Raw genomic sequence first — 22,830 nt, 5'->3', positions numbered from 1 at the left:
GATATCCCAAATAACATGGGTAGGTCCAGTTGCTTATTTTGACAAGCAGAGACAAGAATCCTCTTAGGCAGAAAATGTGAAGATCACCAGGTGAATGCCCCAAGCTGCTGGCTCATATCTGGGCAAGAAGCACGAAGCACATGTGAAATGCAGCCTGTTTGATGTGAGAGGTTTGGTTGAGCTCATCAATCTTAGGATTCATAGTTACTAGTAAAATTTAAGTCAGTGTATTTTTTACAGCTTGGCCTTAAGATCTTTGGAGGGAAAGAAATTGCTGAAAACTGTTTAAACAGTTTAAGAATAAAAAGTTCATCTTGCGTTCTGGTATTTTTGATCAGGAGGAGCCAAGAACAGTAGGAAAATTATTTTCTCTCCCACGTATGGATATTGCTTGGGAAATGTGTACAGTATACACTAACTGTAGGGAGGAAGCAATTTAGCACTTTCAAGAGGAAAAAAGAGGTCCTGAGGATAAAGAATCTCATAAAAAAGTAATCAACTATGAAAATTGATAGTTGGCAAATCAAGAGATTGCTGAGTGTAGGGCATCATTTTCATTGCACTCAGGAAAACATCAGCATAAATCAGAATATTGTATTCCTTGAAAACAGTTTTAAAAAAGCCATTTGATCCTCAGCCCAATTATAAGGGCCCAATAGGACAAATTTTGCAGTAAGCGAGATGTTACAAACACGGATGTTTCGTTAATGTGGCTTTTCAGGAGAAAACATAAAACGCTGCAAACTCCTTTCAAATCATAAATGGAAAGAGTAAAACATCTCGAGCAAATGATTAATCTGTTAATTATTGCTACACCCTGGAGTATAGAGCTCATACAGCAGCAATGGATGTCTTTGGGCCTTGGTGCCACCATCTGTGCTCATCGCGTGCTTTATCACCTGAGCTGTTTTATAGTAATGAATTGGTCTGCTCACCAATGAGGCGCTGCTCAGTATGCAGTAGTAGGAAATCTACCCAGTCTCGTGCTTGTTTCAATGCCTCTTTTTTCCTGCTTTGCTTAAGATAATGGCATTTTTATATTGCCCTTGGCTGCAGACACAGTAATGGTTAGCAATGATATATATTCACCAAGGGAAAAAGCAAAGGGTAATCCATATATCCCAAAGTCTGGAACTGAAATCTTTGCAAGTTTAATGTGCTTACCTGGAATGTATTAATTTGTAGCAAGGACAATAAAAATATATTCTGCAGTTTGCTGTTATCACAAGGCATTTGCATGCAATGATTTACCTGTGCAGTGAATTATGTAAGACAAGGGAGAAGAAATAAAAAGTTTAAAAATAGAAGGAGATGGGAAATTATAAGAGAGCAGATATGGATGTGAAGGACATATTCTTTGTAGGTGAAAACAAACAGTTTCCTTATTAATCACTCTTGAAAAGACACCTTGCGATAATTTTAAGTTAATTTTCATGCAGAGCATTGAATCAGTGTCTAGAACCTGTGAGCTACATTTGGCAGTATAAATCTATAGTGTTTTCAGCCCTGCAGGTAAAATAGGTGGATTATTCATGTGCAGACTATCAAGGTGTGAGGCAAAAACATGAGAGATGAAAGTACAGTCTGTTTGGTGAAGGCATGCCCTGATCCTGGGGAGCTGATGGCTGTGGCCAACCTGGGAAGTGCTGACACAGGTGCCCAGACAAGCAGGAAACCTAAAGCAAACAGTAATAAGGAAACAACCCACAATGGTTTTGAGAACATTAAATAGATGAGGACTGGGATGGGCTGTGTCTCTGAGAGCTGGCAGGTAAGAAGACACTTGACTTGGAGTAAAATTTTTCTGGTGCCTTTGGCCATGTGGGATCTCAGCCAAGTCAGTTGATTTCACCAGGATTTGAGACTCAGACCTTCTTGAATATCGTAAATCTTTTTCCTCTGCATTTGTAGGAGGCACACTGTCTTTCAGCTGTGAGTCAAAATAAATCATGTAGACCTTCAATGGACCTCACTTACTAAATCATTTCATTCAAAAATATTACTAGTAGCAAGCAAATCATAGTTAAGACAAGTATTGAGTGCAGGACCTTCATAAAATTCTGTCAAAGTAGACAAAAATTACCTTATCCTATCATCCCTGGAGACACTGACTTAGAGAAATTTAAGTTAATTTTTCAAGGTGCTAATGAAATGAGGAGTGCCTGACTGTCAGTCTTATTCTGCTGAATTGCTGGGGCACTGGCTCCTAAATAAAATACAGATGGTTCCAACAGCCACCAGCATCTCTGGCAGCAGGTCCTTTCCCCTGCTTGCTCTCCCCTTAATCTGACACCTCCTGAAGTCAGGAGGAGCTACAAATGTGACAGTAATGGGGGAAAGAGAAGATAACATGCTAGTAAATGCTTTTATTTAGAAACAGAAAACTCAATAAACCAAACCTTGTCTTTTTGGTAACCCTCGATTAAAAAGTTCTTGGATGGTATTTCCTTCACTGCCCTGCACCTTACAACACCCACCTTTTCTTCTCAAGTAAAGGAAATAGAAGACAGGGAACTAAACCCACAGGTCCAGTGCAGAGGTGGAGTTCAAAGCCATTCCTTTGCTATAAGTCCCTTTTTTTTCTTTTCCTCTGCAGTTGGCTGTAGGCATTTTCTCTCAGATTACACTTCAGTTTTTAAAGCTGTAAAACCCACATAGACTTGAGGGCTTTCTGTCGTGGCTGATTTCCTTCCAAGCTGACAACTGAGCTCTGGTTAACTCTTGGCAGTTGGTGCAGAAGACAGAAGTGAAATACATTTCTCTCTGGTGAATCCCATTAAAAAAAATTGATATAGAAAGGTGGGAAGTACATGCTAATGAATGTATTAATTTAAACTATCCCCACATGGACATGTAGATACAGAGCAAGCTGCAAACCTGGATTTCATTTTATTCTAAAGCAATTGTTAAGGCAATTTAATTTTGATAATCATGGTGCCTAATGATCTACTATATAAAAACAGAGCAGTGAGTTAGATACCTTAAGCCAGTGATTTCCAGAAGTTTATTGTTAACTCATTCAGGCTTTCTTAAAAAAAAAAAAAAGCCAAACACAACCCATAAATTTTCCTGTCTTTCACCAGTGCCAGTAGCAGTTATTCATTTTCCTTGGGGAAGAAATCGAGCCTCTCATATATCACATCCACACTGGGCTCTGGCCATGGTTTTACAAAACTCCACAGCTTTCAGCAGCTACATCATGATTCCCAAAATCTCCTAATCTGATAGAAAAGTTGACCTCTTCATTGTGAAACACAAATACCATTGGCCACAGTATGAGGTGTTCTCACATTTCCTTTTATTTTTCCCTCAAAGTGAAAGTGTCTCACTGGTATCTTTCACTGATGTTGCAATATTGCTTTTTTTTTTTTTTTTTTTAAAGTGTGTGAGTAAATTGTTAAGAAATAGTTAATGAGTGGTATTAAGCCTTGTTGGTTTGAGCAGTGAAGGAAAGATGATTGAAAATCAATGAACATCTCTGAAATTGTAATGTAATTAGTAGTTCTGCCAATGGAGTATATTAAATAGTTTAGGAGTGCCTTCTTGAAACAAGTTAAGTCATGTTTTGAAAACCTCTCAGTGAAAAGGAGTAATTGATAAACACTTTATTTGTTCAGAATAAGAGGTAGTGAATACACAGGCTACTTCCTGATGGATATTCAGTTAAATACCGAATATTAAGTTATTTGTTGTAGGCAGGAACTCAAATTCCCTCCTAGATTCAGTGAAGAACTGAAGGTTGTACTTTTATTTTTAAATATATGACTACCCACATTAGGTTTTAATCCAACTATATAAGTTCAGTTAGTCACTCAATGAAAGCAAGGACAGTCTAAATGCAGAATTGGATCGCAAGGTTGCTCCCTGGTACTGGTATATTAGTTTACTCTCTTCTGTTATAGAATCATAGGGTCACAGACTGGTTTGGGATAGAAGGGATCTTAGACACCATCACAATCCAACCCCCTGCCATGGGCAGGAACACCTTCCACTATCTCACGTTGCTCCAAGCCCTGTCCAGCCTAGCCTTGAACACTTCCAGGGATGGGACATCTGTGGATGCTGATTGTGAGAAATCAGGCAGCAGTGCCGTGTCTGTGTGAAACTAAGTCACACAGATTTCTCATACTGGCCTCAGATATTGTGGCCTGAGAAATTGAATGAAGAATTTAAACAGTCCTTGGAGAAAGTAAAACAAATCCTTGCAGGTGTTGTTTGTCTCCCTGTTGTTTACTTGCAAGAAATGATTGAGGGGTGTTGTTCCTCACTGTCCAATGATGGTAATGTATTGGTTTGCTGTCCAATGAAGTTTTACTCCATCAGAACTGCCTATAAAAGAAGATTTCAAAGAGTAAAGATCTCTTTCACTTGCTAATAAGCCTGAGAGTCTGTGTGTCGTTTCTACCGCCGTTCCTAATCAGAGCCACAGGACATCCTCAGCTTCCTCCATATGCCACTGCTTGGAAAACTATTATTTTCTATTTTCTGCCCCTAAAGTCAGGCTGTAGAGAAATCATTCTTGTAGCTGGCACTAACAGCCAGCCCAGGTCTGTCTCCCTGGTTCTCAGCTCCGAGCCCCTCACAGGACACGGGGCAGCTGCGGGTCTCGGGCCCGGGGTTTTCACGTCCCCAATTCCTTCCTTCCCACAGTGCCTCCAGTGATCCGCGTCTACCCCGAGACACAGGCACAGGAGCCGGGCGTGTCAGCCAGCCTGAAATGCCATGCTGAAGGCATCCCTAATCCCCGAATTACCTGGCTAAAGAATGGCATTGATATCATGCCAAAACTATCCAAACAGCTATCGCTCCTCGGTAAGAACAGAATTTTGATTAATTAAAGTATTGTAGACAGGGATTAAGGAGGATTATTTTGCACTTTAAACCAGAAGTTCTTGTATTTTGCTAAGCCACAAGTTGTTGGAAATCGTGTTATAAAACCCCTGTTCCTTCTTTTTATCTCTTTCTCCTGTGAATTTCCTGGGAAATACACTATTGATTGATGTAAGTGGTAATTGCATTCTGTTCAAAGACAGCCTGCCTGTTTCTCCACTGCCTTGCTTCTTGTGTATAGCACAGCAGAAAAAAAATGCATTAAATTATTTGAAGAGAAATTCATTAAGTTATTTGTTCACATCTAAGCCCACACTGCATGCAAGTCAGCTGAGAATCAGTCTCCCACTCAACTCTGCTGAAGGAATTGGGCTTTTAACACCTCTAGGTCCTTGTTCAAATGAGGGTGCAACAGGTGTAGTAAAATTCAAAAACATTTATTTGCAATTTTCTGTGTAAAAATATTAGCCTTATCCTCAACACATGCCCCAGTCTGGCTTTGGTGGATTGTGGCCTTCAGCCTGTGTTGGTAGCACTGATGTCATGGCATGATGCATACAATGTCTCACGTTCCAAAGGTTTTAGGCAATGATCCCACTGCAGAAAGCAAAATGGTAGGAGGAACAGTAGAGAGACCCCTTTAAACCGAAGTTTTTGGTGATCTGATGAAAAACAGTTTGCAAAATTGAAATTAATTTTTCTTCACTAGAGCCAAAGCATTTTTCTAACAAAAAGAAGAAATAAATGAAATGTAATTTATAGTTTGACTTCAGATTGTTCTTTGTTCTTTTCTGGTGTGGAGTGTGTATGTGCTGATGGAAAGGAGCAAGACATCAGCTCCCAAGAGAATCCCCAAAAACCTCTAGTTAGATAGGGGGAAGCACAGTGGGGTGGAACCACTGTGTTGAGCCATCACCAGGCAGCTGTGGTGATGGAAGATAATTAAGGCAGGGAAGGCAATTAGCAGCAGTGAGGAGCACTGTTTATGAGTGTCTCTCTTACAGCAAATGGAAGTGAACTTCATATCAGTAGTGTTCGGTATGAAGACACTGGTGCCTACACCTGCATTGCTAAAAATGAGGTGGGAGTGGACGAGGACATATCTTCCCTTTTCATCGAAGATTCGGCCAGAAAGACCCGTAAGCTCAATGTTCTATGTATTTATTTCTTTAAATAGTGTTTGAATGTGATGGTATACATGTAGTTTACTAGTTCAGGCTATTGCATGCAGTAAGTTGAAACTTACATGAGGTAATGTCAGTTTTGAATGCACTTTGATCAGAGGATTGGACACTTTTTGGGGTAGGAATCATGCAGAGAAGGTAATCTCTTGTCCAGGAAAATGGTGTCTTTCATGTGCCAGAAGTATACTGGATGTGTGATGGGTAACAGCTTTATTGGAGTAACAAATTTGCAATAGTTTCAGATATCAGGGAATCCATATGTAATATTTTTGTTGAATTCTGTAAATCTCATTGATTTCTGTATAGTACTTCTTTTGAAGCTAGTTACCAGTCAAAATTCTTGAATATGTAGATGTTTGGAAAATGTGATTAAATTATTTATTTTACCTGTTTTTTACATCACTGACTGGCATAATAGGTTTCCCTCAGTGGGAAATTATCTTCCACCTCAAAGACAAATGCTCTCCCAGCTACTCTTCCCACATCTCCCATAAGAGTGCAGCAGTGTTATCTTGACCACACTGACCCCAAAATAGAATTGCTGAAGGAGGTGATCAGTCGTCCCAGTAGAAAAGCTCCCAGAGGCCTGATCTTTCCTAGTTCTGCCATCTTAACTGCCTGGGAGTTTACCTGGGTTTATGGTGAAACTAAAAGTCTAGGTGCAAATGGGATTTTTGCTGCTTTTCTGGCTGCTAATATAGAGCAAGAATTGAAAACAAAGTTACCCATAAATATGGGCTTTCAAGGAGAATCTTTGGAAAGGATATTCTATTCCTCATTAACTAGATTTATGTACTCTGGTTAATATTGGTAGTTTTCCCTTGAATACTTGAGCAAGGGAAATTACAGTATGTTGAGAAATAATTGGATCTATCTGGAACAGAAATTCAAATGCAGGTGTACTTTCAAAGGTTATATGAATCCTGGAAGAATGCAGTTGCATGAAGTTTCCAAGAAACAAGGCAGCCAAGGGTGTAGCTGCTGTAGCTGCCAGTCTCAGGCTTCTTCTGAAAAATGCAGGTGGACCTGGCAGTGCTGGGTTAATGGTTGGTCTCAATGATCTTAGAGGTTTTTTCCAACCTTAATGATTCTGTAATTCTGTGTTGTGTTTCCTTATTGAACGTGCACAGAAAATCATAGGCTGTACCATACCTCCAGCTGCATTTGAAGGTAACAGCTTCTCTTTAGTAGGTCATTGCTCTTTGCACAGCTGCCTTCATTTCAGGAAGGATTTTTCCCATTTCAAAGTCTCTGAATTGTCTCTAGAAAGAGCAAATGTGTTTACAGCTCTCTGTCTTTCCTGGTATTTTATTTGAATTAATATTACAAAATTTTCACCAATTAAACAGTTCATGTAAACATGATTATTTATTCAATTACTTGCTACAATGAAAGTTTTGACATTGTTTTGTTGTTTTTTTTCTTTTCCTGATTATTTTCTGGCTTTCCCAATATTCTGATGCTGCAGTTGCAAACATACTGTGGCGAGAGGAAGGTACTGCAGTAAAGTTCTTTTGTCGTAGTGATAATGTGCTTGTCTGCTTTAATAATTCCATGATGGGCCATTCTCCACTGACTTGCCACTAACCCTATCAACTTTCACAGTCACCAGATTATGTACAGACCAGACTTTTAAAAGCTAAATTATTCAAATAAGAGATGTCACTCTTGTATCTATAACGTCTTGCATTTTCCCACTATGAAATCATAGATGATCATAAAATATATAAAAATATTAATTTTATATACACTGCCAGAAATGTGAGTAGCCTGAGATTCTCAAGCTGCATTAGCAATCACACAAGTGTCAGAAGTGCTCCCAAATTACCATAATTGAACAAGTAAGGCATAAATTCAATATACTACATTTTTCAGCAAGCAATTCAAGCTCTTCTTTTTCAGTAGCATGTATTGCTGTTTTCTAGGTGAGCAGCAGAAATTGTGTTCTTGACTGTTAGGCAAAAAAAATCCAAACCACAACAAGTTTTCTTCCCTCTATTCTTTGAATCAATGCAGGGTAAAGGTTGCCCCATTTCTCCTTGTTTTAATTGGCAGCTAAGAGCTCTAGTTTGATCAAACTTACAGTGTGCCCTTCACAAGGTCAACAACTGTGTATCTTGGAAGCCAAAGAAGAAAAAAAAAAAACATCCTCAGCAGCTAATTGACTCAAAGATACTATGGAGGCACTTAAAACCACCTCATTTTTTACATGCTTGGGGTGTCATAATTTCCAAAACACCCAGTAAGGAGTGTCATGCCACAGCCCAAGGGGCTCCCAAGCAGGTTGTCCACCTGACTCTGTAGGTGTAGATCCCAGGTGTGTTCAGGGTATCCCGTGAGCTTGGACTCCTGGAGGGCTGTGAGCAGGACATCCACTCACTGCAGGAAGGTTCTGAGGTTGAAGCACAGATTTAAACCAGTTCTTACATTTGCCAGCTGCTTATGAGGCAGCTGAGACCTTGGTGTCCTTCAAGCTGTGTGGGAGAGGTTGCCATGCAGTGACAAACTGCTCTCAGCCATGTCCCCCTTCCCCCTGCAAACACCCAAAGTCCCTCAGGCTGCTCCTCCAAGAAGGGCTTCAGGCTCACTCTGCTTTTGGAGGGTGCAAAGGTCCATTTGTAAGTAGTGCCTCCAGGTACCCAAAACAGTAGCTGGACTTCCAGCCCTCAGCATGGAGCTTTCTGGGTAGCTTGGGCTTGGCACGAAGGATTTCAGGGGCAGAAGGAAGGTGCCAGGGCATGGTGACCAGAGCAGCCTGGGCCAGGTGTGCAAACAGCTGGTGCACACGGTCAGTGCCACTCTTGGCCACAGACACATACAGCAAACACACTACTTTATTTTTAAAGGCCCTCCCAACTCAAGCCAAATTCAGCTCACTGAAGGTCAGAGAAGTGGCACAGTCACCAGGAGAGATCCCCAGCACTTCTCCCTAAGCATCCCACCTGCAGGTTCCTTGTGCAGGGCTGTGAGGATTCTTCACTGCTGACATTCCAGTAAATGGCATTATGGGGACTAAGAATTGCAATTTTCCTTCTGCTTGGAAATGAAATCTCTAATGTATCTCATCAGTCCAGCATCACCTGCACAATGCTCCATGGCTGTTTATATACTGTGTCCCTTATGCTCCCTTTTAAAGAAAGCAGTTGGATAATCCTGCCAGATGTAGAAGTAGAGTAATACTTAAAGAACAGCTGAGAAGTTGGTTGCAGAAAGTCTTATTAGAATTTTGCTAAAGTAGTGGACTTACTGCTTATCAACCTTGCACATTTTAAATAAAAGTATGAGCAATGTTGATGCAAAACATGGCCAGTAAAGCAGATTTGTTATTGATGTTCCTAAACAATTCAGTATCTGTAAAGCAGGTGTATTACCCTGCTTGTGTTGTTCTGTAGTATTCAATGGACACATTGATTCTAGAATATACCTCAGCATGTGAAATCTTGGCACAGAGAAAGCTGGAAGACAGGAATGGTATTTTTGGTTTTACACTATAATATTTCAATTCCTTACTACATGCAAGTAGCAATATTAACAAATGCATTGGTAGATTTGAGCTCCCTTAAAATTATCAGAGCCTCACCCCCACAAGGTCTGGAGTAATTAAAACCTTGGGAAAATGCCTAAATAAATATGGTGTAGAACAAACTTTTGCTGCAAGTCAAACTTTTAACACAATTATTTGGTCATTTTAAAAGTCAGTCTGTCAGTTTGTTCTCAAAACCTTTCAGACCATGCAAAAGCAACACCTCAAGAAATGAATGCACATAGGGCAACCAGCCAGTTAAACCTGGGGCTGGAAGCACGTGCAGTATTTACTCAATGTACAAATAGTTTTTAATTTTGTCCAGAGAAAACCACAAGTAACCCAAATGTAAAGCAGAGATTTGTTTTCATGACAGTGTTCATTTCTGTGGCAAGCATTGCTTACTTAATAACTGGAGAAAAGGAGCACTTTGTGCCAGCAGGCACTCAGCAGTTATGTGAATGTATGCACTTAAAAAGCTGAAGGCCTTTTCATTACCAAATTTAAGTTCTAAAATATTTCCAAGTATTTAGATTAATTAGGGGAAAATTATTTAAGTATCAGATCAGAGGAGAGTATTCCATGGTGAAAAAATTGCCCTTTGATCTCGAAGGAGGGAGGTATAAATGTACACTGATGGAGACACTGTATTTCTCAAATAAGCTCTTGTTGATATCCAGTGTCCTCCTGAGGTTTTTGTTAGAGCCACCTTCATCTGGAGTGGATCAAATAAAAACTGTTATGTAGAGGAAACCCTCCCGTTTCCTGTTTCTTAATTTTATTTTTTTCATATTAGGGGGTTTTTGCTATACAGTGAGGTATGTTGCCTTTCATAATGCCTTTAGGTTTTAAACTAGTTGTGTCATCTAACCTGAAATGTCCTCAATTCAAAAGGGATAAAAAAAAAAATCATCCTCATCCTCCTCATTAGTGCCCTAGTTCCCAATTTAGTACCTGCCTCACTACTATAAAAAACAAAATACCTCATTGGCCACCTCTGTACTGCTAATTCCCATTCCCTGCACCAAAGAGTTGCATCAGTATAATCAAAAATTGTGTCTGTTCCACTGATGGCCATAAGATGTTTAGGATATACCCCAACCAAGATTTGGCAGATGTTTCATAAGTCACAATAAAGTGACTTTACTAGTTTGTCTAGTAAAATCCTGCTTGGTCTAAATATCAGTGTGAAGCTCAGTCTCTGGGCAAAAAAAAAAAAAAAAAAAAAAAAAAGTGGTTTAATTTAAACTGACAAACTTTTTTTAAAAAAGAGTAACTGAATGCTCTCAGGAATTTGTTCTGAAATAATTTTAATCAATCTGCAGAAGAACTTGGGCTCATTTTACTGTAAAATAAGTAGTAGAACTTGCCAAGTCTCTGACTCTAAACCTGTTGGGGTAAAATTCTTAATCAAAATATTTTTGTGGGTTATTAAGCTCTTAATTTTTACACCCTCATTGTAATAAGATCATCTGACAAAATCACACTTTTCTTGTGCATGAAAATAATAATAAGCATCTTCACAGTAGTCATAATTGATTTCCTGCCTGTTTTCACTTCTTAGGATTAAAATCCTTTAACCATGAAATATCGGCACTCATTCCAGGCCAGGGTCAAACTCTGCCCTCTGATGTGTTCATCAAATCCCACTAAAGCAGGTGGGAGTTGTGTGGATGCTGGGAGTGCAGGTTTTGGTCCAAAGTGCCTGAATGAAATGTTTTGCCAATATACTTGGGAAAAATAATAACCCTTAGTCCATGAAATAACTCTCCATGGAGCTTTGTTAGCTTTTCTCCTACGTGCATGATCCTGCTCTGTGGAGTCACATTTGAGGATCACAGCTCTTGTACCCACCTGATGCCCTAACTGGGGGATTTCTGTGCTATGGTTCAGAGACTCAGCTTGAACCATGTCAGTACAGCAAACACCACATGCTGACACATTGTACTTGAAGCTACTTATTTGGCATCAAAAGAAGGGGGCTTAGCAACAACAACAACAAAAAAAACCCTTCTAGCCTTACTAAATACAATGTGGGTTTTTTACAATATTTTCCAGAAATGCATTTGTCCAAATTATCCGTATTTTTACTGTCAAATTTCCTGTGATGATTTAGATCTCAATCCTGCAAACAGTTAAGAAATGTGAGAAACTCTGTTTCTGTGAGCAGTATTTAGAGCTGCCACCACAGGACTGGTGAAGGAAATTTCGAACACTGAACACTATTCAGAGCCATAGAATGGGGACTTTATTTCTCCATGGGAAAAATGAATTTAATTAGAAGATTCAAATTATAGCATCACCATATTGTTGGCTGATAAAGTACATAATCAACACTGTTAGGGGTGACAGTGGTCATTGCAAACACTTACTGGTGGTGGTGTGAAAAATTGAATGATTGGATCTTTGAAATTAGAGTGTCTGAAAGGATCCTGAACATTTCTTAAAGATCTTGTCACTGCAATTCCATGTAGCATGACAGAAGTGATAAAACACAATCTCCTAATGGCAAAGCAATGACAATCAGCCAGTTTTCCAAATCTGGAATGCCCTGGTTGGATTAATGAGTGCTAATGCAATGCTGAACTACTCCACATTTGTGAATTACAGTTTGCAAGATTTCAAAAATGTATTTATTTTGGTGGCTGTAGTTAGTTCTTTCAGATAGTTTAAGAAAATAGAGAAATCTATATATTTTCATTCATGGTACAGATGCTAAACACTTCCATTTAACATCACAGTTACCAGCAGTCAAGTTGCCTGTAACAGGATGCCCTTCACTTTTAATTTTAACTAAAGCTTTTCTTTCAGTTCTCAAATTATTTTCAAGCTGTTTTTAATGAAATCATAGGGGGAAAAAAATCATAATCTGTGGGGGTAGCAGAGGATTTTTGGGATCAGATCCTGCTTTGGTACCTATTTACAAGACCAGCCATAATTATTTGGGTAGAACCACCGCCACCAAGGCAATGCATTTTTGAATGTGTTTGTACCTCTTCACTCCTTGAAGCCCTTGTGACATGAAATTTGATTTTGTGAATGCTCCAACTGCATCCAAAATGACCAACTTTTATGTAAGGCAGATTTTGTTTGTCGGGAGAGGAGGACAAGTTCTTTAGATAAGTCCTAACAGCTATGGATACATACCAAAAAAAAATCCAACTCCTTCTTCTTTATCCCCCTTTAAGGCCTGAGTGTTGGGAATATGTTCTATGTCTTTTCTGATGATGGGATCACAGTCCTTCAGCCAAACGAATGTGAAATCCGGAGACATATCAGGCCTGAAGAGAGGATTTTCACAAGTTATGTAAGTCCTAAACCCAGCAGCTACAGCTGACAGCTGGGAAACTTTCTCCTAATCTCTTCAAAGGTTGTTATTGCTAAAGGACCCGTTTGCCACAGGGATTTTGGAGCTTGGTGGGCTTCGTGCAGCATCCCTGAGGTATAGCATCTTCTCTTGAAAATCAGGGAATCCACATAAGTTCTAAGGCTGACATGGAGGATTTACTGACACTTTGCAGAGAATCTGACTGGTTTTCACATAAGCAAAGATTTTCATTTGTCCTTTTGGTCTGTTTACTTATCTATGCCCCAAATTTGTAACCGGCCTTTAGGGAAGGTACAAAATTCAACAGCAGAAAGATGTGCACATCATTCACTGATGCTTCTTTTACTGATGGCTCCAAAGGCAAAGACCTGAGCTACTCTGGGCTACTTTCTGCTCTTTGGAAGTGGTTTGCCATGTTAAACTGCATCAGGGAGGCAAATAAGAATGCTCAGAAAATGGTTTTGCCATGGACCTCTGCATCTTCTGCCACTGAAAGAGAGACTGCACTGTCCATGTTGGCTGTTGGCACTTTTCTGTCAACACTGAGTTTACCTAACCCTTGCTTTAGGGAAACACAAGGAAATTTTTTTCAGGTGTTTGGAATGCCAAGCACTGGCTTGTAGGCAATGGAGCTCAACATGGCCAGTGGATTAACATATGCCTGGGGGCTCTGTGACATCAATGTTCTCAGTGACCTGTGTTATGTGCTCCTGCACAGGAACAGACATCAGGCATATCCACATGAAACTGACAGTTCTGAAAAAAACACAGGTGCTGAAATACATCCAGAAATGCTTTTTTTAGTCACTCCTTTACTTACTTCCTAATTTTTAAAAGGGGAAGTTGAAAATGTGACTTAAGAATGTGTCTCTTCTGAAAAAAAAAAAAAAAAGGCTCAGCCTTGATTTCAATTTTGGGAGGAATCAAAGGGGAGGATCACTGTCATGAGCGCTGCAGGTTGGGTCAAGCTCTGCTGCTATGGGTCAAGATCATCTTTTGAGTCTGTAATAAGTATTTTCTAAATCTCAATAAATTTGTAGTTGATACTGATTTTTATTTCCACTAGATTTTAATATACCTTAGAAGAAGTCCAGACTGATGCTCACCCCAAGGCTAGTTCTTACCATGGACTTAATACTTAATATTAAGCCACACCTGAGCTTTACAAAGACAGAAATCCTGTGTTTCTTTTCTGAAGAGCTGTAAATATTGAAGAGGTGGTCCTGGAGAAACAGATTGAAAAGAACAAAACACAGAGGGAACTTAAGGAGATAATGTCAGTACATTGGTGTGCCTAAGAGGGAATTTTAACATCACTTGGCTGCTTTTCAGAGATACCTCTGAGGAATTCCTACAGATCTCAAGGGACTCTTCCCTTGGTCTAGGGAGGATTGACATTTTTTACTCCCTTTTCCCTTTTACTATCTTGAGTGTTTGCTACATAGACAGTGACACGGGCCCAACTTTAGGAGTGGATCTACAGAAAAGGTTGCTTCATAGAGGGCACAAAAGCAGGTGGAGCAGCTGCAGCTGAGCCCTGTAGCAGAAAGACTGGTGACCTTTCCCTATGCCCCTTTGCTTGGGTGGAGGCTTGTCTATCCAGATAAAGTCTAGCTGTAACTGTTAGAGATTCTGTGTTGGGAGAGTAGAGGATGAGGAGGGCAATGTGGAGACTGGCAGATGCTTTGACTGCAGGAATGGCTGCTGGAAGCCCAAGTCTGAGCTTTTGTATCATCTTCTAGCTTGTAGCACAGATTCCCAGCCTGGCTGGAGGAACAGAAAGGAAAATGCAGCCAAGTTATTGAATCTTGTATCTTCAACCCTTACTCGTTATCTCCACCAAAACACTCAGCCAGCAGAGCTGTGCAGCTTAGAGGTGACAGCTTTCCATCCATAATTGTTGCACATGGTGTAGGTCCCTTCCAACTCAGGCTATTCTATTCTATTCTATTCTATTCTATTCTATTCTATTCTATTCTATTCTATTCTATTCTATTCCATTCCATTCCATTCCATTCCATTCCATTCCATTCCATTCCATTCCATTCCTCCAATACAGACACAGTGTTGACATTGTTTTTTGTTGCACCTCCTCTTCCCCTGAACAATCTCTGATGCAGCTCCAATCACATTTCCCTTAGGTAAGTTGGGCCATTATTGAATATTACCCAACATAAGGTCTAAAATCAACAGTTGTGCTCCCTGAAATTTATATGTGTTCATTCTCATTTTACCCCATTTCCTCCCCACAGCCTGGTCCCACACAAATGCTCTCTCATATAAAGCCTCTTGACAGAAGGAAGAGTAATGAGGAGTAGGGAACATGCAGAGGGTTGTTGGTGAGACTAAAAGTGGCTCTTCAAACTCAGCTGTACCCTGAGTTCTGCATCAGTGAGTGGAGGATCAGAGACAAAATAAGGCATCAGGCAGCTCTGTGAACAGAATTTGGCCCAAAGCAGCAGAATATGGTTCATTTTGAACAGGGGAAGTTTCTGTAGCTGTAGGATCCTGCTTGTTTTGCTTCTTTGAGCACAGGTGTTTTAGAGCATGCTCTCCTGTGCAGAAAATGAAGACTTTATGAAAAATACAAAGCAGTGACTCAATTAATGTAAATCACTGTTTTTTCAAAGCACAGAATGATATTTCTCTTGCTAATAAATGCTGACAGCACTGCAAGTCTTGATGAACCATAGTGTGCTTCAAAAGATCAATCTATAGACTCTGTGGTTATTTAAATTCAATATATGTTTGCAGGAGGTCCAGCTGTTTAATGTCATTGCATAGAGCTAGGCTGAAGTGTGGTACCTGATAAATTAATTATTTCATGTTTTCCAGGAAAGAAAGGGGAGAAATACCATCCTAATGGAATCTCCAGGAATTTTTTCCTGTCGTATTCAAGGCTAAGCTTCTTGCTGCTCGAGGCCCTGAACTTGTAAAAATTAAATCTTTTCTTTTTTAACCCCTCAGGAGGAGATCTGTCCTAGAGTGGAAGGTGAAGACACTCAGTCCTGCCTCTGGGCTTCAGCAGTCAATGTCAGAGACAAGTACATTTATGTGACACAGCCAAAGCAGAACAGAGTAATGATAATTGATATCCAGACTCAAAAAGCCATACAGGTACTTACAACTGAACACATTATTCACTGATGGCAAAAGACTTGATACAGGACAAAAAAATGAGATCTTTGCCCAGTGGATCTGCTGGGCAAAGCTCTGCTCATCACTAAAGAGCTGGGCCTATGTTGTTTTTGCCAGTAGGATCACATGGAGTTCACTGTTCTGTAACCTCAGTGGCAGGAATAAACTCCTCTGTGGATTGGAGAGCGCAGTCTCAGGGCAGCATCTGCAGCCCCGCTCACAGTGAGCCTGGTAAAATAATGCTGGGATGAATTCCTGGCTTAGCTGCCTGACCTGGGTTTGTAAGCAGCTCAGAAAGAATGAGCTGGTGTGGGCACAATTCAGACAGAAATTGGCCCTTGATCTACTGGCTATAAGTAAAAGCATAAGATGGAGTGATGTCTACCCAGAAAATGGCACCAAACAGCCAAATTTTTCAACTACTGCTGATGCTCCACTTGATTTGAAGGCAAAGCTGCACAGGGAACATAACAGTGGTGCATGAGAATGCCTGCAGTGAACTGATGTCATATTTGTCATGTGCATTTGGGTCACTGTGTCACTAACTCTCTCTGGATTTTTTTAAGTCCTTGGATGTGGACCCATTACCAACCAAATTACATTATGACAAGTCCCATGACCAAGTGTGGGTGCTCAGCTGGGGGAACATGAAGCAATCATCACCCACACTGCAGGTAAGTCCACTATGGAGCCTTTGCTCTTCCTGGGCTCAGCATCACTGGTAACACACTGGTGGCTTGCAGGTAATTACCAGCTTTTATGGTCTGCATATAGATCTGCTTTTTTATTTGCATATCCAGTGTGTTTTATTCATCCCTCCTCTGTCCATCCTCACATATTTTCCTGCCGTTTAATTTGTTTTTGAGCAATGACTGTGCCACAGGCTGACAGCAGGGCTGCTTTGTGCCAAGATCTGTTTTGTTTTAAGACTGGTGACAGAGCCAGGTGCCATAAAGTTATACAGCAAGGGCTGGCAACTGGCTGTGAGCAGGACAAGACTGCTGTGCTCTGCAGGACTGGTGACACACCTCCAATCCTGGGTTCAGTTTTGGGCTCTCACTACAAGACAGATACAGAGGTGCTGGGATGTGTCCAGAGAAGGGCAACAGAGCTGGAAAAGGGTCTGGAGCACAAGTCTGACAAGGAGCAGCTGAGGAAGCTCAGGGAGGACCTTATCAGTCTCTACAATTCCCTGAAGGGAGGTTGGAGCCAGATAGAAGTCAGTCTCTTCTCCCATGTAACAAGTGATAGGACAAGAGGAAATGGCCAAAAGTTATGCCAGGGGAGGTTTAGGTTGGTATTAAGAAAAATTTCTTCACTGATAACTTTCTCAAGCCCTGGAACAGGATGCCAAGGGCAGTGGTGGAGTCACTGTCCCTGGAGGGATTGAAAGGACCTGTAGATGTGGCAACTGGGGACATAGTTCAGTGGTGGGCTTGGCAGTGCTGGGGAAATAGCTGAACTCAATGATCTAAGAAGGCTTTCCTATCCTTAACAATTCTGTGACTCTGTGTTTCTCTCACAGTAAAATGCAAAGGGGCTTTCTAGGGCATGAAAAAATTAAAAAAAAAAAAAACAAAAACAAAAACAAAACAAAACAAAACAAAAAAAAAACCAAACAAAAAAAAAAGAAAAAAAAAAGTAGAAGCAAAACCTTGGGGACAAATTTTGTTACTGGGTGTTAGTGATTCCACAGCAGGGGTGCCAGTGATATCTGTGGAACTCCTCCACGCTCAGCACCACCAGACCCACAGTGACATTGGGACACAGCACTGCACATGAGTTTGGACAACTAAATTAGCTTCCACTTCTGGATCACCCTGGCAGATTTACTCTTCTCTTTGACAGTACAGAGAGCATGGAGAATAGTCATCTAGTGGGGCATTTTTCTGCTGCTGTATGTTGTATGACAGAGTTGACACCAGCTGATGGATCTGATTTGATCCATACAGACATCTCACTCTCTGGTAGTTGTTTTCTGGCACTTGCTGCCCAACCTTTCTGGAAAAAGGTGTCATGTGAATTCTCCTTCTGCCAGAAGTGTTTTGCTGCTAAGTCTACGTTAAAGGATTCCCCAGCAAGCAGAGAAGAAGGGGGGCTGTGCTTTCTGACCTAAAAACCAACATATTGGGAGTCTACATTAATTGTGGGGCTACCCAAGGCTTCCACTGGAGATACTGCCCCATGAAGATGGGATGAGCCATCCCCACCACTCACATGCTCCATCCAGAGCTGACTGTCAATAATAGAGACTGGAACAGCTACTCATCATGGGCAATTTCAGGAAAAGATGCCAAAACCAGAATGGAGGCATATAAATGAAGGTTTCCAGGGCAGCAGCACCAGGTTGTTTCACCTGGGAATGTGAGTTTCCTGTACGGGTATAGGGAGACAAAATGGGCTCTTATTACCCTTTCTGACTTAATTTCTTCCATCCAGCTGCGGAGGTTTCTGTAATTAAAGGAGAGATGGCACAAGCATGTCATTATTAGGATGAACACACCATCTGCACAGCTGGAGACTTGTTAGAAGGCTCCAGATCTCAGAAAGCCCTTTCTGTTATCTTTATGATGTGCAGTTACACACATAGAGATGAGATTAGCATCAGCATTAGCAGATCCATTCTTTTTTCTGACCTTCTTTCCCAAAAGGTGGGCAGTGACTAATTTCTTCTTAAAACCTGCAATGTTTGGTTGCAGACATGCAATAAAATATCTTTTTTTAATGAAGATGCTGCTGCAGAGGTTGATCTAAATTTCCAATCATTCTCTGGAAGTCAGGGATTTATCAAACTGCCTGTGCAACCAACTAACAGGATACTGTTGTTTGGCTATTACTGGCTTTTGGAAGCAAATGTCTGGCCTCTTGAAAGCACTGTGCTAAGGTGAGCATCCTTCTTGAGCAATCTAATTGGAAGAAATCTAAATGGCATGACCAGAACAGCTGTCTGGAATAAACCTTTTAGGGATTTAGCATGTTTTTAATGAATTATGTAGCTATAAATTCAAAGAAATGACTGCTGCAGATTAGAGCAGCTGAAAATCCTAATGAATGGACTAAAGTCATCTTAAACCCAGCAAACAATTTGAGTGTTTAGCATTTTAATTTTTGAAAACTTTTACTTTTCCTTTCTGGAGTAGTGGAGCAGCTGAGTTCCCCTGTCCATGGAGATCTGTGCTGTGCTGGAGGACAGGACCAGGGAACAGCCAAAGGGCACTTCTCCACTCCTCCCTGGACTTTATATCGATGGAGTTTTTCTCCTTCAAAGTGATAATTAACTCCTCTGACTTAGTGTTTGATCCTTCAGGATGGTAAATTATCACTGTGCATTTAAGTGAGATTAATAAATGTGTCCATGAAGTAAATGTTTACTTTAGATAGTGGGGGATAAATTATTACAGTCCTAGTGTTGTCATACTGCTTCAGTTCCTGCTTGACTGCTCTTTCTCAAGATGTAAACAGCTTATGAAAGTCAAGTCGAGTACTTACCTTACAAATGTCAAGCCTCAAATACTATTTGCTAGCACACCTTTTCGAGACAACTACACCAAACAGTGTTTTGAAGTCATTAATCAATTGAGTCTACTACAGCCTGGAAAGAGCCACTCAGTACTGTGCAAGTCTCTAATCTGTATTTACCTTTCTGTTTTACCCAGTGCTTATCCTGCACTCAACCTTGTGTGTATTTATTGTAGGTAATTCCGGAGGCAAGCACCGGGGAGGATCCACGTGTTATCCACACACCATTTGAAGGAGTGGATGATTTTTTTATACCACCTACAAATCTTATTATTAATCATGTTAGGTGAGAAATTATTTTAATGAATAATAATGGTGACCACGCTGCTCCTTTCTCTAAAGCACTTTACAGATATGAATGAAGGAATGAATGAATGAATGAATTTGTGATGAATCTTAACTACATTTATCCCATTTTCACACATGAAATGTTGAGGAAATTGCCAGTAGTTATTCAGCTAGTCAATAAAACAGCAAGAAAAAATCCTGGACTTCCCTTAGACCATGCACAGGCATTCAGACCTCACCTTAGTCATCCATCTCTCCTTGCAGCTTATGGCACTCTGCCCTGACTTACTTATGCCAGGAATTTGATGGCCCAAAAATCACTTTCCTTGCCACAAAACTGTTATGGATCTGGGCAGAAACCTGTGTCAAGGATATATTGCTTGAAGTGGTAAAAGTGTACTCTGCCTGAAGCATAAGATGTGGTTCTTTCATGTGTTTCCAACTTGTTCAAGTATTGGATCTCTGTGTGGGGTTTATGGCTGGCGCAGAAAAATGGTAAGCACTGCACAGAAAAAAAAAAAAAATCCCTCCATGAACCATCAGCTTTGAATGTTAATGGGATGTAGTGGTTAATGAGGTTGTGTAACTAACATACTAATAACCTGGAGTAGTACTGGCTGCTTCCCAGCAGGCACAGGAAGCCTCCCATTAACATTATCAAAATTGATGATAACTACACAGCAATTTATACTCTTCTTCCCATGTTATAACGTAACAACTTTTTAACCATCTTCTGTCCTCTGTATATTTTAACTGAGTTAAACACTCAAAAAACTGATGTAACTTTTTACAGTCATCTTAGGTTTCCTGCAGGAGACACTGAGAGAAAAGGGGTTACACTTAAATGATTATATGTTGAATCTGTTCCAAAATAAATAATTTTGCCTAGTGAAACGCAAAATAATGATGCATGCCTCATGGCTGTCATTTGTAATTTCTCTCTACTTCGTATTTCCAGTTTTTCTTTCACAATTTCATTATGACTAATAGTAGTGCCAGGAGGTAGATGACTCTGCTGAATGTTAAAGCCTGAGCTGAGAAGGTGAGAATTGGATTCAAAGACAGGAAGGTGGAACAGTTAAACTGTTTTGTTTGTTTAATTGTCCTTTTGCTTCAGTGTGATTAGTTGGCTGAAATAATAAATATAGATTATTGTCTATAGTTTTCTGTAGGCAAAGCTGCAAATGCTGTCCCTGATTCCCTGTTGCATTTGTTCAGGGCCAGATCTTTGTCCATTCTCTCTCACCCTCAATACAGAAAAATCATTGCTTGCAGGCTAATGAGACTCATTGAGATGATGTTCTAAATTCTCCACTCAGAAACAATAAATGGCAGTACCAGCATTTCCCAGGAAGGTGAACATTTAAGCAATTTCTTCCATGAGCCAAATAATATTTATATGCAAATACTCCTGTATATGTATTTCAACTGCCTCCTGTTTTAGATGGTTATCTAGAAATGTATCCATTTTTATTAGTTCCAAGGGTAGACTGTTAAAAAACTCTCTAAGAGCAAGGTTTGCTTTGTGATTTCAGATCACAGATTTCATGCAAAGGCTGAGCCTCTTCTGCCACTGTGGGCACATAAAATATATCCTGACCCACTTCTTTAAGTGGAAGTTTATGATAAAAAACATTACTTAACTTCTTCAGGCATTTGGCCAAGTATTAAGGAGGTCTTGGGGAAAAAAAAAAAAAAAAAAAAAAAAGCTGTAAGGGAAAGCACTTTTTAAAGTGTGCTTAAAATGCATTCATCCAGGAGAAATACAAGTGTCATATCCAATTTCCACACACACAGTGCGCTATGACTCTCCTCTGCGGATACTTTGTGAAGTCTCTAATGGATGTGAGTATAATGGGGAAATGAAAGGCTTGGCCCGGTGATTTTCATGGGATCATACACTACACTGGCTCGTTCTTTAGAACTGAAATCATTGCTGAGTGTCTCATTGACAGATGGATTAAGAATAAAGAAATAAACCTAGTGTTTCAAGCAAAATACGTATTATTTGCACAGAAGCACATTGTCCTCCACACTTCACGAGACAATTTTACATCTTTTGAAGAAGAGATACAACACTAAGCACTCACTTCATTTCCCTCTGTCTGCATTGAATGGATGAAAAGATACTTGATGTAAAATTAGTTTTTGTAGGTCAGTGTCAATGAATCCAGAGGAACACAAGCAGGCTGTTTCTAAGGGCTCCCTCTCTAATTAAGCAGAAACCTTTCTTGGCTATTCTTGACCTTTTCTTGTCTCCAGCAAAGGTCAGACATGCTGCAGCATATATCTTTTACAGAACATTTATCCTCTGCTCACTGCTCTTTGCCCTGTCTTGAGACAGAAAATAAAGACCCCTTATCTTCAGGGCACTCTGATTATGTTCCTCAAGAAATGTTTTGCACCTTCCCTGGGCTGGCAGGATGGTTTTTAAGAGTCTGCTCTGCACCACAGCCTTACTGTCTCCTGCAGTAGTTCCTAGGCACCATTGTGTCCAGGTTTAGGGCAAATTTAGGAGGAAACTTTCTAAGGTGTCCTTCTAAAAAGCAGATTCAAGCAGATCCTTCCCCAGCTGGTTTGGGAAAAGATTTCCTTGGAGAAAAGTGGAAAAATACTGTTTATTTAACAAGCAAAGTATTCACAAGCATAAAAAATGAACAATATTAAACAATAGAACCTCTTGCTGTTGTGAAGAGATGACAAATTCAGAAAGTCCTTGTTATGGAGTGTAGCCTCGCTCACTCATTCTCTTATCAGTCCCTCCTGTGCTGGAAAATGCCATCCTGGGCTCCCATGAGCCACAGGTGGGAGCTCCTCATGTTGTTCTGGGTTTTCAGTCCAGAGCAGGCTGATCAGTTCTGAGAAAAAGAAAAAAACACATTCCAGGGAACTTCTCTGCCTCAGCTAGCTAAAAACTAACCAGAATCAAAGGAGAGCTCTCTCCTGCTGTCCCTGCTGCAGACAACAAAGTCTGTGAGAGAGAAAGCTGAAGCTCTTATCTCTGTGTTTTTGAGTGCAGC

The 22,830-nt window shown here is 40.4% G+C and overlaps 1 protein-coding gene across 2 annotated transcripts in view; it reads left to right on the top strand.

The window, feature by feature from the left end:
- Window positions 1-22,830, top strand: part of FSTL4 (follistatin like 4) — a 209,761-nt gene that overhangs the window by 184,433 nt on the left and 2,498 nt on the right. Inside the window, exons 9-15 of one of the 2 annotated variants that reach the window (XM_083871698.1) lie at window positions 4,651-4,812; window positions 5,835-5,969; window positions 7,483-7,509; window positions 12,726-12,844; window positions 15,833-15,982; window positions 16,570-16,677; window positions 19,699-19,808. In XM_083871698.1, coding sequence (XP_083727824.1) covers window positions 4,651-4,812; window positions 5,835-5,969; window positions 7,483-7,509; window positions 12,726-12,844; window positions 15,833-15,982; window positions 16,570-16,677; window positions 19,699-19,808 — 811 coding nt within the window. The remainder of the gene's footprint in view (window positions 1-4,650; window positions 4,813-5,834; window positions 5,970-7,482; window positions 7,510-12,725; window positions 12,845-15,832; window positions 15,983-16,569; window positions 16,678-19,698; window positions 19,809-22,830) is intronic. The other variant, XM_083871699.1, reaches the window with a different exon arrangement.

Source organism: Zosterops lateralis (genome assembly GCF_965231275.1).
Source record: "Zosterops lateralis genome assembly, chromosome: 14".
NCBI classification, from domain to species: Eukaryota; Metazoa; Chordata; class Aves; order Passeriformes; family Zosteropidae; genus Zosterops; species Zosterops lateralis.
The sequence above is the reverse complement of the archived record's forward strand: the minus strand, read 5'-3'. Positions and strand labels throughout refer to the sequence as shown.